The 16,643-nt window shown below is 46.3% G+C and overlaps 1 protein-coding gene across 4 annotated transcripts in view; it reads left to right on the top strand.

Moving 5' to 3' along the window:
- SMARCC1 (SWI/SNF related, matrix associated, actin dependent regulator of chromatin subfamily c member 1) overlaps positions 1 to 12,214 on the top strand; it is a 179,948-nt gene extending 167,734 nt beyond the window's left edge. For 3 of the 4 annotated variants that reach the window (XM_067754182.1, XM_067754181.1, XM_067754184.1), the window contains exons 27-28: positions 7,062 to 7,238; positions 9,791 to 12,214. In XM_067754182.1, coding sequence (XP_067610283.1) covers positions 7,062 to 7,238; positions 9,791 to 9,888 — 275 coding nt within the window. In that variant the 3' untranslated portion in view covers positions 9,889 to 12,214. Of the gene's footprint in view, positions 1 to 7,061; positions 7,239 to 9,218; positions 9,512 to 9,790 lie in introns of those variants that run through there. The other variant, XM_067754183.1, reaches the window with a different exon arrangement.
- The last annotated feature ends 4,429 nt before the right edge of the window (positions 12,215 to 16,643 follow it).

Below are 16,643 nucleotides of genomic sequence, written 5' to 3'. Positions count from 1 at the left end.
CGGAGCCCCACACTGAAGAGGGAAAAGGACTAGCTCGTCACATCAGCCAAGTCTTTATTATCTGCGGTGCCTTTGGTCCTGCTTGCATGATGTGATAACAAGGCTGCTGTGCCACTTTCCGGAGTAGCAGGTTATCCTTACAGAGAGAACAGTGAGGGCACAGTCTTCAACAAAGAGTGTCTGTGCCCCCCGGAAGCTGCTGCGGGAGGAGCAATCTCCGAGGAGCCTGGGCTTCCCCCTCGCTTGGCCCCGATTGTTATTTCTGTTCTCTGGGATACTCAGCCAGAGAGTGTGTCATGGATGGTTAGAAACAGCAATGAAGTATGCTTAAGCTTGGAAATTCATAGGTTCCCTCTCCTAGTTTTGTGTTCCTTACCCACCTGCCTCTCCCATCCCAAAGAATAAAAATAAAATCCTTAATATTCTTTTAGGCATGGTGGCCGTTAACGCTTTAGTATAAGATCTAATAAACCTGAGAGTGTGAGGGATTTTTCCACTAGGCAAAGCCTAATTTTAGCAAACCTTTCCATTTTTCAGGCTTCAGATGCCTGCTGTTTTAAAAAAAAAAAAAAAAGCTTGTATGTAGGTCAGACTCCCACCAGTATATGCTTTGATACTGCTGTTCTGAAGCCACATCTCTCTTATCTCTCACCTTCCTCTCTACTGGAAAAGGAAACACCTGAATTTTTTTTTAATGGAAACTACATATACACACCCTTTATTTTGTTTGGTAAGGCCTGCTCCGCTTCATTTTAGGTATCTGTAGGTCAGACTTCTTCATGTTTATTAAGAGTTAATGGAAATGCCTTCAGACATTGTCATCCATTTAAAAGTGGTGAGGGGCTTCCCTGGTGGTACAGTGGTTAAGAATCTGCCTGCCAATGCAAGGGACATGGGTTCAAGCCCTGGTCCAGGAAGATCCCACATGCCACGGAGCAACTAAGCACGTGCGCCACAACTACTGAGCCCACGTGCCACAACTGTTGAAGCCCGCGCACCTAGAGCCCGTGCTCCTCAACAAGAGAAGCCACCCCAATGAGAAGCCCGCGCACCGCAATGAAGAGTAGCCCCCGCTTGCCGCAACTAGAGGAAGCCTGCGTGCAGCAACAAAGACCCAACACAGCCAAAAATAAAAAAAAAAAGTGGTGAGACCTATATCAGAAACCAGAAAACCCAAGGACATTTAGATTTCAAAAGGACAGGGGTTGGGTTTCCCTGGTGGCGCAGTGGTTAAGAATCCACCTGCCAGTGCAGGGGACACGGGTTCGAGCCCTGGTCCAGGAAGATCCCACATGCCGTGGAGCAACTGAGCCCATGCACCACAACTGCTGAGCCTGCGCTCTAGAGCCCGCGAGCCACAACTACTGAGCCCGTGCACAGCAACAAGAGAAACCACCACAATGAGAAGCCCAAGCACCAAACAAAGAGTAGCCCCCGCTCGCCACAACTAGAGGAAGCCCATGCACAGCAACGAAGACCCAACACAGTCAAAAACAAAATAAATAAATTTATTTTTTAAAAAAAGAGAAATCGGCTTTCCCACGGAAAGAAATACCCTTTTAAGGCAGGGTGGTGTAAAGGAAAGGAGAATGAGCCTCAGGGTCAGACAGCTCAGTCTCTTGTTCCTTGTGACTTTCAAACAAATTCCATAGCCTCTCTAAGATTTTGTTTCCTTATCTTGAAACTGGGCCCTTACTTCAGCCTTCCTAACAACCTGAAGGATTCCATGAGACAACTGTCTTTGCCTGGGAAGTGACAGGCCCCAACTCAGAGCAACATTCTGTCCCCTCCTTGTCCTCTAAATCCACTGCTATAGGCACACCAGCACCTTTGGATGGCACAGGGGCATTGCCTCACTCTTGGTGCTTCTTGCTTTCCTGAGAAATGTTTGTCTGTGCGAAGTCCCACAGTGGAAGTAAATGGTTTTTCTTCTAGTTCTTCCTTTTTGCTGCCACCTTTCCCAAGGAGCCATTGTCCTCTCATACCTTAAATACCCATACCCCAGTGGCTTTATGGCTCTGTTTGTGACAGGAGGATAGAAGAACTTTGTTTTACAGAAAGCTTCAGGATTTACAGCAAGAGAAAGGAAAGGTTTTTTCCAGCTGTTGGGCAAATAGCCTTGGAAAACCCTAAAGCTATTCTATCCCAGCTTGTTGCCATCAAGATATAGGGAAATAGGTAAATGGGCCACTGCCGCTGAGCAGGTAGCTTTGGAAACAGCACTGATGGGCCTGACAGCCGAGCCTGCAAGGCTTATCCCAGTGTGTTTTGGTAGTTATCACCTTGTGTCCATGTGCCAGTGATTCCTCTTGGCCAGATTGTTTCTGGAGCTAGGTGTGGGTTGAATACCTGACCCATCACTTTATTGGCAGCAGGGTTTGTATCACATAGTCTGCTGGAAGACAGATGGGCCCCCTTCCTCCAGACCTTCATCCTCAGAGTGCACTGTATTGCAAACACCAGATCTGAAGCCAGAGTACCCAGGTCAGAGCTGGGCTCCCTTATTTATACACTTTATGACATTGGGTGAGCTACTCAGTCTTTGTTTTCCCCTTTCATAAACGTGGTAACTTACAACAACAGAAATGTAGGTCTCACAATTCTGGGAGCTGCTAGAGCAAGGTCATGTTCCCTCCAGGGGCTCTAGGGGAGAGTCTCTTCATTGCATCTTCCAGCTTCTGGTGTCTGGTAGCATTCCTTGGCTTGTGGCCACATCTCTCTTTACTCCATCTTTACCTTCTTTCTCCTCTGTGTCTTTTCCTCCATGTGTCCCATATAAGAACACTTGTCATTGGATTTAGGGCCCACCAGAATAATCTAGGATGATCTTAAGGTCCTTAACTTAAATCTGCAAAGATGCTTTTTCCAAATATGGTTACATTTGCAGGTTCCAGGTATTAGAACGTGTGCATTATCTGTTTGGGGGCCACCATCCAACCCACTGCAAGGTGCTGGAAAGTATATTTGATAAAATTATGTATTGCAGGAAGCAGAGCAGTTTCCTTATTGTTGATATAGTGAAGAAGAAAACATGGTGTTTGGAATTAAAGTTTACATCTCAGATTTTTTTTTTAAATGCTGACTGTTATATTAAGTCCTTTCACAGGAACTGTTTCATTTGAGCACAGAATAGTGTGGTAGAAAGAGAATTGGATTTAGAATCGGAAGACTTGGATCTCATTCCTCTTACAAGTTCTGTGACCGTAAAGAAGTCTCTTAACTTTTCGGAGCTTCTGTTTACTGTCTATAAAATGAGAATATTTGCCCTGCCTCTCATAAGGCAGAGCCAGTGACATAATAAGGCACCATAAGAAATAAACAGTTTCCCTGATCATACAGAGAGAGTACAGCAGATATTTAGCATCACTCTTTATAATAATCTCAGGAAACTGAGGCTCCGGGCATCCTAAATGACTTGTCCAAGACCACTCATCTGGGTTGGCGTGAAGTAGAAGTGAGATCGCACTGTTCAGCTTCCAGGCACGTTCATCTTCACTTTCCCTGTCGAGAATGGTATTGGGTGGCTTTCTGACTGGGATGCTCACTGGTCAGCCAGGAGTTTGGACAACCCACACCTTGCTCTAGACATCAAAGTATAAAAACTGTCAGACTGTTGTGGACGACATTGGTTAGGACTGAACAGTTGCGTGTCTTATTACTTAGCACACACCTGGTCTATGCTCTTCCTCCTTTCTTTCTTTCTCCCTTACTCAGTACTCTTTCTGGCCTTTTTGTAAAGGCATTCTTCAGTGTTCTGCTGTTGGTTTTCTGGAGAGAGAGACCTGAGACGGGCTGGCAAAATGTTCTTCCTGACTTGCTCAAGGCCTCTTGTCCAGGTTGAACTGGGTAGAAGGAGGGAATCTGCACCCATTGATAAACACGGGCCGTATTATCTGTTCTAGTGAATGGCTTCCATTCATCACAGCAAGTCCATTGAAAGTGTTCTTTCATCTCCAGGTTGGGATTCTGTAGGTCTGGACTTCATACTAGGCCTCCTGTCCCCAACAACAGCAAAAGTATCTCCTCTTGCCCTGTCTCACCACCTGGAATACCATCAAAAAATCATTAGTAGAGACTCAGAGAGGGGGGGAAAAAAAGCATTGTGTTTAGTAATGGCCTCACAGGTGTTTGGTAGGAAGGAAACTGGGAGAGTTACAGAGGACAGACCCTGATTCTTAGAATAATAAGGCTGTGTGTGTGCTACTTATTGCCCATTGGAAACTTTTGAGAGTTCTGTATCTTCCCTTCACCCCATCTCTGTGTTCCACTGGAATGACAGCCAATTCCACACCTCCTGTTCCCAAAGCAAAATTCCTTCCCCATTCTCTACACTCCACATGCCAGTTAGGTGCCAAACCCGAATTCTTTCTCCTTCTCAGCTTCATACTCACCCCTCCTCCTCATTCTCTTACCCATCCCCAGGAAGCCTGTAGGGTGCTGTTCTCAACTCTTATCTACTTATCCTGCCCTCATGCAGCCCCTACTTCTCTGCAAAAGCTCTCTTCCTCTGCTCTAGGCTCAGACTCCTCTGCATCCCTTCTTAAAGCTTTCCATCACACAGAAAATCAGGCCCATGTTCCTCATTTCTCCAGAACCTTTCACCCAGTCCCCTGTAGCCTTACCGGGCGAAGTCCCTCACCCCATTCTGTGTGTGTGACTCATCCGGTCCCCTTTGCTTTGATTCATGTCAGACAAACCAACCGTGGACAACTTGGCTCTGTAGCCTGGGCACTTTTTTTAATAACCTTTTGAGCTTGTTACTCCTCGGTGAAATGCAAGTGATAGATAATAAGGTGATGCAGTTACCTCAGAGGGGATGGCGAGTATGAAGATGCTACGTATAAATGGAACAATATTCATATTATGTTCTGATTGTGTAACTCAGGCTAGGCCTTGTGCTTAGGATAGTCTGCTGTTATCCTGTTCCTAATTCCCCTCCTTCACTTTATATACACATTATCCAAAGTCTCAAGTCATTCACAAGTTGCTCTTGGTTAACCAGAAGGTATTATTTTCTTTTACTTGCTTCTTCCATAGTTTTCCCTTGATTTGCCTGCCACACCTTCATGTGTACTCATCCTTTGTATGGCTTGTAATATACTTGGCATTTGTTTTTTTATCTCTTGTGTCATTCCCTACGTGGATAGACTCTTCAGCACAGCCTAAATCTGTCCTAGCACTGTGGCACAGGCACCCAGCTTTAATTACTGAAGTTCAGTGGTGTAGTAGTAGTGGTAGTCTCAGCCCAGCACCTGCTCTTGCTTTCTCTGAGGTGATTTGATCAAGTTGTCCTCCAGCAGATGGGCCTCTGGGGCTCCTCTGCTGTACTTTTGCATGATTGCATTATAGAGCACAGGAAGGTGGGCCAGAGGACCCAAAATTTGCTGTTCTTTTCATTCTGAGGCATAAGGTTGATGCCTCCCTATGCTTTTAAAAAATAGTCCCCCAAAGACAGTGGACCACTTCTCTTCCTGAATCTTGTATCTCACTGGGGTTCTCTTCATTGACACCCTGTAGTGAAAAGCTCTGCTCTTTGAGTCCTGGCTCATGGAACAGACACTGGAAATGGATGGTGTGAGGCTTGAAGCTTTGTGTGTCTGTCTTAAGACAGGCCTTTTTCTAAGCACTGACAGAGAATTCTTCACTTGAGTTATCTCCAGTACTGCTCTATATATTTTAGTTGCCAGTTAGCTGTCTGGTAGTCCCATCTTCCAAGCTTGAACCTCAAGCGTTCTTATTTCCAGCTGTCTCAGGACTATGCCTAGAAGCCTGTGTTCAGTTTCATATAGTTGACCTTACATAGGTGTGCTAATGTCCCTAGATTAAAAAACGAAAGAAAGAAAAAACTACAATAGATTCTCTTTCCTTATTCTGTAGAGATTATGATTTGTCCTTATATATAGCTTCAGCCTTGGTTTGTGCCCATTAAACAATTCTCCTTTGTTTGTGGCTCTTTAAAGCCAAGCCCAGGAGCCAGACCGCTGAGTTGAAGAATTAATACATATCCACCACCATATCTAAGGGAGGTTTGGCTAACTGCAACCAAATCTGGCCTATCTCCTGTTTTTGTAGGGGCCATAGGCTAAGAATGGTTTTTACAGTTTAAGTGGTTGGGGAAAACTTGAAAGAATGTTTATGTCACATGAAAATTATGTGAAATTCACATTTCAGAGTCCATAAACAAAGATGTTTCAGTAACCTATTTGTTACACATTGTCTGACTGCCTTCATACTACAGTAGCAAAGTTAAATAGTTGTGACAGAGGCCATATGGCCTGCCAAGTCCAAATACTTACTGTCTGGCTCTACAGAAAAAGTTTGCTGAAAGTTCTAAAGACTCAGTGTGAAACTGAATGCAGGAGGTGTTTCATGGTCCTTATGTCTAGCGTCTCCCATTGTGCACATCAAAGCAAGAGGAAGAGGTGAAGGAGTTGCCTGTTTCCCGTATGTCTCCCCCACCATGGTTCTCCAGAGCCAGTGCTTCCTGGTTGGGGAGAGAGGGAGAGATTTTTTTGTGAACAGGACTTGAGGATTCCAATTAGAATCCCTTTTTAATTGTGATTTCACAGTATTGATCAATACCCTTTCAGGCATACACATTCCCACATAGCCTGTGCATGAAGCTCAATCTGGACTGAGCTTCAGTCCTTGGACTGTGCGCTGACTTGCTGTTAAAGTCCTTCTTTCCACTCCCTGTGGTCTTTGCTTGGCATTTTGTGTCCTCAGGAAGATATTGGACAATCCATTGTTCACCCAAACTAACCAGAATTAATGCTTTCTTTTAAGGATGTTTGGTAACTGTTTCTTACAGCTACTGTCTACCTATAGCAGGGTTTGGGGTAATCATTCACTTCACAGATCTGCCCCATTATCCCTCTGTCCCCCCACCCCACCCCAAATTAAAAGCTGGACAGAGAGATTATTACAGATTATTGCTCTGTTGATCTTTCTAATTGTTTTGGAGAGTTAGGTATTTGTCTGTATTTAGCAGTCTCGGGCAGTGAGTTGATTCCTTTTTTTCCTAGTACATTTACCTCAATACTTTAAATCTCCCTCCACAGGTCAGATACCAGGTCCAGGTTCCATGATGTCTGGGCAGCCCATGCCAGGCCGCATGATGTCCACCGTTGCAGCCAACATCCACCCCCCTGGGAGTGGCCCTACCCCTCCTGGTATGCCTCCAATCCCAGGAAACATCTTAGGACCCCGGGTACCCCTCACGGCACCTAACGGCATGTGTAAGTAGCAAGGTGGGAGATGTATTACCCCCGGGTCTTTTAGGGAAGGCTATACACAGGGAGGCAGGCTTTTTGTTCTCTCTGGGGTTTGACAGGTCCATGGACAGTATGACCTGTGAGAGTGGTTTCCAAAAGACTGTTTTTTTAGTCATTCCTCTTCAGTACCCCTGGTGGACAGGTACCCAGGTGATGAGTGCAAAGTGCTCCCAGTTAGTCGGGCTCTTATGCCATACATAGCCTTCGTGACACGCACTCGTGACTCCAGGGTCTGTTAGGAGGCCAGGGGCATGCCTTGCCCACTCCTGATTAAGCCTATGTAATTTGAATCTTGGAAGACATACAGAGCTACTGGTAGTTGTTTTCCCTATAGGAGCCTTTTATGGATTCAGGGTTTAAAAGTGGCAGGTGTAAAGAAAAGAATAGGGGCTTCCCTGGTGGCACAGTGGTTGAGAGTCCGCCTGCCGGTGCAGGGGACATGGGTTCGTGCCCCGGTCTGGGAAGATCCCACATGCCGCGGAGCGGCTGGGCCCGTGAGCCATGGCCGCTGAGCCTGCGCGTCCGGAGCCTGTGCTCCACAACGGGAGAGGCCACAACAGTGAGAGGCCCGCGTACCGCAAAAAAAAAAAAAAAAAAGAATAGGATCTGGTTTAGGGCAGGAATAACAAGTAAGTTTCTTGTAGCCATTTTGATATATTTGTAGTGGCTGCTTAGACTAAGGAAGGAGTATTCAGGGCTGTGTTGAGAAGGAATTTGAGGTCTTAGCAGGCTCCATGGAGAAGGCACAGATGCTGCTGAACGATGTCTGCCTGGTGGTGTGTGCAAAGCCAGCTAGCTCATTTCTGCCATGGGGCCCTTGTTCTACTCCAACCCTGGCCTCCAGAGGACTGCATCAGAGCTTGGCCTGCTCTTTACTCCTGTAGAGCAGGAGTAATGATCCCAAAATGCAGCCGATAGTGGCCATGTTCCCAGCCACATCTGTGATCCCAGGTCCATTTAGAAGTCACGTATGTGAGGAGGAGTTAGCTTCTGTTCACAATACAGAGCTAGGATGTATAGGAATTCCTGGCCTCCAGGAGCTTTAGTTGGGAAAATACGAAATGAACAAGTGGATAGTAGTATAGGGTTTACCATAAGTTACGCGAGGCTGTGAAGTGACTTGAGTTCACTGTAGTTCTCTGGGAGACTTCCTAGGGCCAGGAGGCAGGGACTATCGACAGAGGTACATCTCCTTTCTCATTGGACCCACAGGGTCCAAGGACAAAGTAGCTGCACAGAAGAAAGACAGCAATTGAGCTGGGTCAGTATAGGATCACAACAATAGAAAAAGGTATCTCTGAGTCAGTGATCAGAGGCTGTAGTCTAGTGGGTACCTCTTTTCCTTGGCAAGAAAATCCTTGCCTTGCCGCCTTACAGGCAGTATACAAATGTGCTGGCTGATAAGGAGGTTTGACCAGTTTGCCCATCCCCTTTGCAGAGATAATGTCATTGGTCTTTACCACGGTCATGTCCTGCTGGTAACCCGCGATTTGTGTACAGGATTCCATCCTAAAGGGCCCTCAGTGGAGCACCTTGAGAATGTGGAAGGTTTGCTCCCGATCACTTCCTGCCACAAGTGAATTTCAGGGATTCTGAACCGCTGACTTGGCTCCAGGGCACTGGGCAGGCCTCATCAGGCGAGTCGCTTCCCGTCTCCAGGCCCTGGTTTCCTCCACTGCAAGATGACACAAGGGATTAGATCAGTGGGCTTCAAAATGCTTTGAAGAGCCTTAGCAGTTTGGTGGAAATCTCCTAGGGGGAAAGTTGGGTGAATTGACTGGTAAGGAAGGCTGCAGTTTAATTATTTGTTTCATATGTTTTCATTTCCGGCAAAATCTAGTTTAAAAAATCCCTGGATTAAATTATATCTGGGGTTCCTTTGAAAAGCAGCTAAAATTGAAACAGGAAAGAGCCCCAGACACTCATACTAATTGTTCCCTTCAGGACCTGACCTAGTTTTGGCCAAAAATCCAAGGACTGCAGTTCAGGAGCTGTGGGGCCTCCCAGGACTGTCCAACTTGTCAGCAGCTGTCTCAAGTGAAGCTGTCTGGCCCTGCTGGAGATAGTTAATATCAGCAAGAAGTTTCTGATAATCTATTTTGTGCCCAGCTAGCCTAGGCACTATGAGAAAGAAAAGAAGACACAGAACTTGCCCAGGAAGGAGCTTATCATTTAACTGAAGAAATAAAATTAGCAGTGAGAACCATTAAAATACAATAAAATCAAAATATAATTAAGTTTTGAAAAGGTCTGGAGTGATTCTTGGAAGGGGTGGGCCTTGAAGGAGATTGGGGCAGGTTCAGACACCTCCCCACTCCCCCAACCTCATGGGTCAGGGGAGGCAACATGAGCAGTGACCTGGAGGTCCAGATGGACCTGCGCCACGTAGATCGCAGCGGCAGCAGTGCCTCACAGGTGATAAAGAAACCTTCTTAAGTCATTTTTCTCTAAATGGGCTCTTCCCTGAGCCCCTGTGTTTCCAGCAATGATGAGTTAACTTCTGGATGTGTTTGCAGATCCCCCTCCGCCGCAGCAGCAGCCACCTCCTCCACCACCTACAGATGGAGTCCCTCCGCCTCCCGCTCCAGGCCCACCAGCCTCGGCTGCGCCCTAGCCTAGAAGATGCAGGGGACGTCCACGCCCAGCGCCACCAGCTGGAGTGGGGATGACAGGACTTGTGTTACTCAGCTTCCTTGGGTTTCTTTCAGGATTTTTATTCTTGCAGCCCCAAGCACACATCCCTTATTTCCCCATTTCTCTTGCCACCCCTGTCCGTGCTCTGACACGTCTTGTGTTAGGTCCTCCTCCAACACTCAGGGGGAAGCCTGTGGTGACAGTGTGCCCTGGTCATCCTAAAAATACCCAGTGTCTCCCTGTCCTGGTATGGGGTATGCTGACAGTTTATCTGCAGGTCCTATCAACAGTAGTGTTTCTATGTCTGTCATTTTTGCTCTCCTGCAGTTTTTTTGCTTTGTCTTATGCTTTTATGGATAATGCTTTATAATCATTATCTTTTTCTTTCTTTGGGGGGGATGGGTCATTATTGCTTTAAAGGAGAGCATCCTAAGTTAATAGGAACCAAAAAATAATGATGGGCAGAGGGGATAGCCAGAAGGGATAAACCTTAAGGCATTATAAGTGACCTTATTTCTGCTTATCTGAGCTAAGAATGGTGCTGATGGTGAAGGTTCATGAGACTTTTGCCACACATGGACGCACCAGAATTAAAAGAGATGGGCAAAGGGATCCCACTGACTTCATCCCTAGTGAGGACTGTGAGAACCTCCAGCCTGCCTGGCAGAACATCCCCCTTTAGTCCCTGGTAGGGGAGAGCACAAGCATTAGAACAGATCCACTTCTTCCCCAGGCCCACTGGTTCTGGTTTTCTATGCAGATGGTTTGTTAGATTCCGGGGGCGGGGTGGGGGGCTTGTTCTTCTGAGGGCAGTGTGAGCTTTGAGGGCTGCATTTGGGAGGCATTCCTTAGTTTCCTAGACTAGCCAGGAAAGTTTTGGGCGTCTAGGGCAACGGCCACCCAATGAATGTAGCCCACTATTCACTGCTTTGTATGCATTCTTTTTTTCTCCCTCTTTAAAAAAAAAAAACCTTAAAAAAAAAAAGAGTAAGTAGATAGTGCTGATAAACATTTTAGCTCATGGAACTTGATTAGGTTGGCTGGGGGTACAAGTCCCCAAACTACCTCTTGCAGTAGCCAGGGTGAAGGATTTAGTGAAGCGGTACTTTAGGTTTGGGGTGGGATTGGAGAAGTGGGGCAGGATCAACAGCCTCTCATCCCTTCTCCCTTCCCTGTCTGAGATCTCACATTCCATCTATCACAGGGTTGTCAAGGAGATGCTGTGGGTACCAAGGAGCTCACTTGGCAATCAGAGCATCATGCTTTGAGGGTGAGGTTCTCGGGCTAGGAGAGTGGAATACCATTCCAGAGGAAGAGCCACAAAAATGCCTTAATATGAGCCCATTTCTACCCCTGCTGATGAGTGACTTAAAGAGTTCTTGGTGTTCTCTTCTTGTCCTTCTTCCCTCCCCTCTGTCTTTCCATGGGTGGGGAAAGGGTGTTTTGAGTAGAGCTTGATTTCCAAAGCACCTGGCTTCTTCACAGTTTCAAGTGGCAGTTTCATTTAGAATGCAAAGTGGAACATCTTTTGGATACCTTTTTTATATATTCTATAAAGCTTTACATATGTGAGGGTGTGGGAAGGTGTTTATAAAACACCCTAGAACTTTCTTCCTTAATGTCAGAAAGCAAAAAAAAAAAGGAAAAAATTAAACCACAGTTAAGATTTGCCTTTCAAACCCTCAGGTGTTACCTCTAACCAGGTGGCCCTGGTCACCATCAGAGTACTGGAACCAAGGAGACCTTGTTCCTTTTTTGAGTTTATTCTGGACTCTTGGAGTGGAAATGAGCTTGTTCCTACTGGAGTTTAATTCCATTGCTTTTGACTTCAGAAAGACCCCCGTGCCTTTTGACAATGGCCAGGGTTTTATTTTCACACCAGTCTTTCCCAAAGGAAATTCATTCCAAATACTTACCTTTTCCACTGAGGTCTTAGAAAGAAAATGGAATTCTGGTTCATACTGTGGTCTCTTGTAACCTCAGGTCTTTAATGTGATCACTTTCAAATTTAAAAGATCCAGGTGGAAGTATTTTTACTATGCTGGTAATCTACAGAATACCTGAATTCTTACACTGTTATGTTTCAGTATAAGTGGTGACTTTTTATGTCTGATCTGGTTTCATTCCTGTAATACAGCCACCCGATTTTGTGAGGGGGGAATAATATGTGGTTTTTGTACAAACATGTTTCTCAATGTGTTATTTTGGAAAAGTGAAGAGAGGGAGTTTTGGGAGATTGGAAGAAGTTCATCAAGAAGGCTTAATCTCCCTCTTTTTCAGTGAATAAATGGAACATCATTTCTGGATTCTAGTCCCATTCTCTGCGTTCATGTACCAGTTTCTTCATGTGTCCCAAGAAGAGTCTAAATACTCAGCCTCACCTGGTCTTGGTCATCAATTAATGTTCAGTGGTGCGGGTTTCCTGACCGACTGACCACCTTCTCACCTTCATGAGGCTTAAGGAACATATGGTTGATGTGCCTTGCCCACTTTTTATTTCCATGGTCTAAGTGGAGAAAGATGAGTAGAAGTTATCCAGGAAGGGTGGCCAACATCCTGGCACCTCCAAGAGAGGAGTAGTTCTGCTTGGTGCAGTAGAGAATGTTTGTCAGGTTGCAGTTTAGACAGCCTCAAGTTGGAGGCCAGCATTGAGGGCAGATGATTCTGTGAACTTTGATACGCTCTCATGGACAGCCTTTGAGCACCCACAGGTGCACGCCCTGTGCAGAAAACGGAAACCAGTGCTTTCAAGATGCTTGTGAACCCAGTGGAGCAAAAGAAGCGGATTCTGTGTCTACCAGGAGGTGAACACTTGGCTCTGCACGGAAGTGTGTCACCCGATTGTGCTGTGCTTTCTGACCTGTTCGACTCTTCCCTCTAGAAGAGAGTGCTAGAGCCAGCTGGGTCTCACAGGACTCCTACATTTCCCTCAGGGTTGAGGAAAGTTAATCCTTGATTCAGTCTGAAGACTGGTTTATAAACCTGAGTGTGAATTCTTTTTAGAGCAAACCAAGACGTGTACAATTAACCAGGTTTCCACAGGTTCCTCAGATCCTTCCTGTGGAATGATTCCCCCAAATGCGATTAAGAACAGCAGTTTTCCAACTTCAGTGCAGGTCAGGATCACCTGCGCGTTTAACATACAGCTTCTGGGCCCTATCCTCAAAGCTTCTGATTCAGCAGGTTTGGGGTATGTTCTGAAATTCTGCCTTTTTAACAGATGCCCAGGAGATCCTGATGCAGCTAGTCATGGGACCACTCTTTGAGAACTACTGGTTAAGAAGATTGTATGGTAGAGCAAGCTCTCTGCAGTTCCTGACAGTCATTCTGTGAGCCCGTTAGTCTAGTAAACATTTGAGAGCCTACTGTGTGGCAGGCACTAAAACTTGGATGCAGTGATTATTATGAATAAGGTAAGGCAAGGCCCCTGTACTCCAGACCAATTACATTTTTGTAGAAAAATGGGGGATAAGGTGTATGGTCTGGAGGATACCAGACCATAAATAGTTTAGATAGTGCCAAGTGTTCATGAAGTAAAAGGAACAGCCTAATCAGTTGTTTTCTGGGGGACAGTGTATATTAGTCTGTGAATTGGATGTTCTTCCATGATTTCTGTCCTGCAAGGTTTGGTAACCTGAGGGTTGACTTTCATTCCTGAAAACCTCCATCTGAATAATCAGAGAACTCTTTCATCTGGATACCCAATGTATCCAATGCCAACTAACCCCTGTTCTTTCTGCAAACCTCTGCCTGTGATTTTTATTATAAAGCTCCTGCTTTCTACAGTTCCAAGAGCATAGCTGTTATTCAGTTGCTCCACTATTGTTGAAGGGGGACTTCTTCCTGGGAATAACGTGAAAGCACCTTGATCCCCTGTTAATGGATTATCTCCACTGAAGTCATCTTTCAGAAGGAGATGGAAAGATACATTCTTGAAGGAAATGCTGCCTGCCTTCAAGCCCAGGACGCTTGACGTTGGACCTCCTTGTGAACAGCTCCCCTGAACTTCATTTCCCTGTGGCTCGCTTTAGCCCTGCCACTACTCTTGTCATTAGGAAGCATCTTTGATCCTGAACTCCTTAATACAGAGCTGAGACAGGACTGCCATACCCAAAGGGTGACTAAAAGGGTAGAAGGAGAGAGTTCTATAAATCAACCTGGACAAAGTTTCCAAAATTAATTATAGCTACTTCTCTCTTGGACCACCCATCCCTATTCCAGCTCTCATGGGACCCCAGCAGAAGAGAGCCTTGTCTTGTCCCCTGTCTTGCTCCTGGCGTGCCCTGTAGAACTGGAGCCATCTTTACTCCTTACTGCCCCCAGAGGCCTTTCCAGGCCCCTCCAAATGCATAGGGAGCAGCCAGGTGACTGATTTCTGGCAGCCACCTTACACCACCACCTACCCCTAGGGTACAGCCTTTGCAGGCCTCAGCAAAATCACCATGCCTGAATACAGTACAGTCACCACTACTGTCAAACAGCTGTGACACGAAGGAAAACACCTCCCACTCTGGTTCTGCGGCTGTCTTCCCTCACTATCAGGTGGTCCTGAAGGGTTTAGGAAGTGGGCGGGGCTCTTGATTTCTTTGGCTGGTTTGGCCCTGACACTAATGGATTTCCCACGGCCATCCAAATTGACTGTGGCATTCCTTGTTCCAGTCTGCCTATTCTGTGTTAGCTGTGGGGTTCCCGAGAAGCACTTAGGTTGCCTGCTGAGGCAGCAGGACTTTTCTGCAAGAAGACAAGCCTGGTTGCTCCATGTCTGAGGCTGTGTGGCTTTCTCCCAGCTGACTTGGCTTTGGGGTAATGAAGTTCAGGGGACTTGCCAATTTTGTAGCAGACCCACTCCCCAAACAAGATGACCGCCTCCAGGTTGTAATGTCTTTTTCTAAGATGAGAGCACTTGTGCAAGTTGAGAATCCAGAACTTGCAGAGAGAGGAGGTGGTGGTCAGCACAAAGAACTCAGGCCCCCACCCCTTGGCTCTTCCCTTCTTCTGGTAAAGGTGCAAGAAGGACCATTCCCAGCAGCCCATCACCAAAAATGTCGCAGAGCTGACTGCCCTGCAGCCCAGAACCAGGTGTCTATGCAGCACACTGGCAGGAGAGAAGCCATGCTAGATGTCCCTTTCTGACTGATACAGAATGTAAGTCTGGACTGCTGTGTTGTACTCTGTTAAGAGAACACAGCATTAACTTTTAAACACCCAGGTGGAAGTGGTGGGCAGGGCGAGAGGCTGGGCTTCCATTCAGCCAAGTGAGGCCCTACCTCTGCATCCTGATTCCTCTTCTGAAATCAAGAAGCAAGAATGAAAAGCCTCCATATTAAAATGAAAAGATTTGAAATTAAGATCTTAGTTCAAATTCTAGCCTTACCACTTCATTAGCATGATCTCAGCGTCCATTTGCAAGTGTGTAAAATGACCAGTAAAACATTAATAGTATGGTTGTGCAGAATAAGACAAATTAGAGCACTAAGAAAACTAAAAACTCAGGCAAATGGGGCTTCCCTGGTGGCGCAGTGGTTGAGAGTCTGCTTGCCGATGCAGGGGACATGGGTTCATGCCCCGGTCCGGGAAGATCCCACGTGCCGTGGAGCGGCTGGGCCCGTGAGCCATGGCTGCTGAGCCAGTGCGTCCGCAATGGGAGAGGCCACAACAGTGAGAGGCTCGCATACCCCCCAAAAAAAAGAAAACAGGAAAATGGTAGTGGTTACTACTGAGGACTTAAAGCCAGGAACTGTGCTACTTCCTGTTCAGACTGAAGTATGCCCCCAGCGACGGCAACAGGAGCAGCTATGCCCTGGACAGCAGCCCCCTGGCAAAGTTGGTGGCTTTCTATGCACAGGGCGGCAGGCTGTAGCCATGGCAATGGGCCTTGTGCCTGCCTTGGTACTGCCAAACCCAGTGGGAACTTCAGAGGCATGCAGAAGCCATTGCCTCAAAGCATCCCTGATGCCCAAATGCATGAGACTTGAATGTGGGGACATGGGTGTAAGCTCTAGAGAGAGGTCAATTTCCCTTTCACTCCAGTTTCTATGCCTACCCTAGTAGCCCTTGTGCTCAGAAAAAAATATATATATCACATTCATTTGACACTGTATGGTTATTACCACTTTCACACATGAGACAGGATACTGACTCTCCCAACGTCACACAGATCTGATGCCAAATCCTGCTGTTGCAGTCACACTCCACTTCCTTGATGAGCTTCTGCTGTCTGTCTTGTGGAGGTGTCACCTAACCAGGTGTGCTGTGCTCGGTTCTGAAACTGCTGGTGAGATCTGCTAGGGAGGATCAGAATGAAACTGAATGGCAACAGTTGAGTTTAAAATCCCCAAATGAAGAAAGTAGTAACAGAATCTGTCTCCAGGGAAGGGAAGATGGTCATTGAGGAAGGAGATAGTTCATATTTTAACTTTATTTTATACCATGTGCTTGTTTTACTTAATTCAAAAATTGAATTTAAAAGGATATACTTAAATATTTCACAAAGTATATTAAAATGAGCTAATAAACTGGGGTAAGTAGAGCTTTAACAGAGGGATGGGAAAAGGGCCCCCATCCAGACCTTTCTTGTGAAAAACACAGGAGTGGTTGTCATGCTCTAGGCACCAAAGGACCCATCTGTGAGGCTTCCTTCCCACAAAGACTGGCCTCAGGAAGGAGGAGGTAGGCATGTACACCAAGATCCTCCACTCTCACAGCCATCACCCAAGAGTCAAGGAGACACAGAGA

Source organism: Pseudorca crassidens, chromosome 10 (genome assembly GCF_039906515.1).
Source record: "Pseudorca crassidens isolate mPseCra1 chromosome 10, mPseCra1.hap1, whole genome shotgun sequence".
NCBI lineage: Eukaryota > Metazoa > Chordata > Mammalia > Artiodactyla > Delphinidae > Pseudorca > Pseudorca crassidens.
This window is presented reverse-complemented; position numbering and strand designations above follow the sequence as displayed.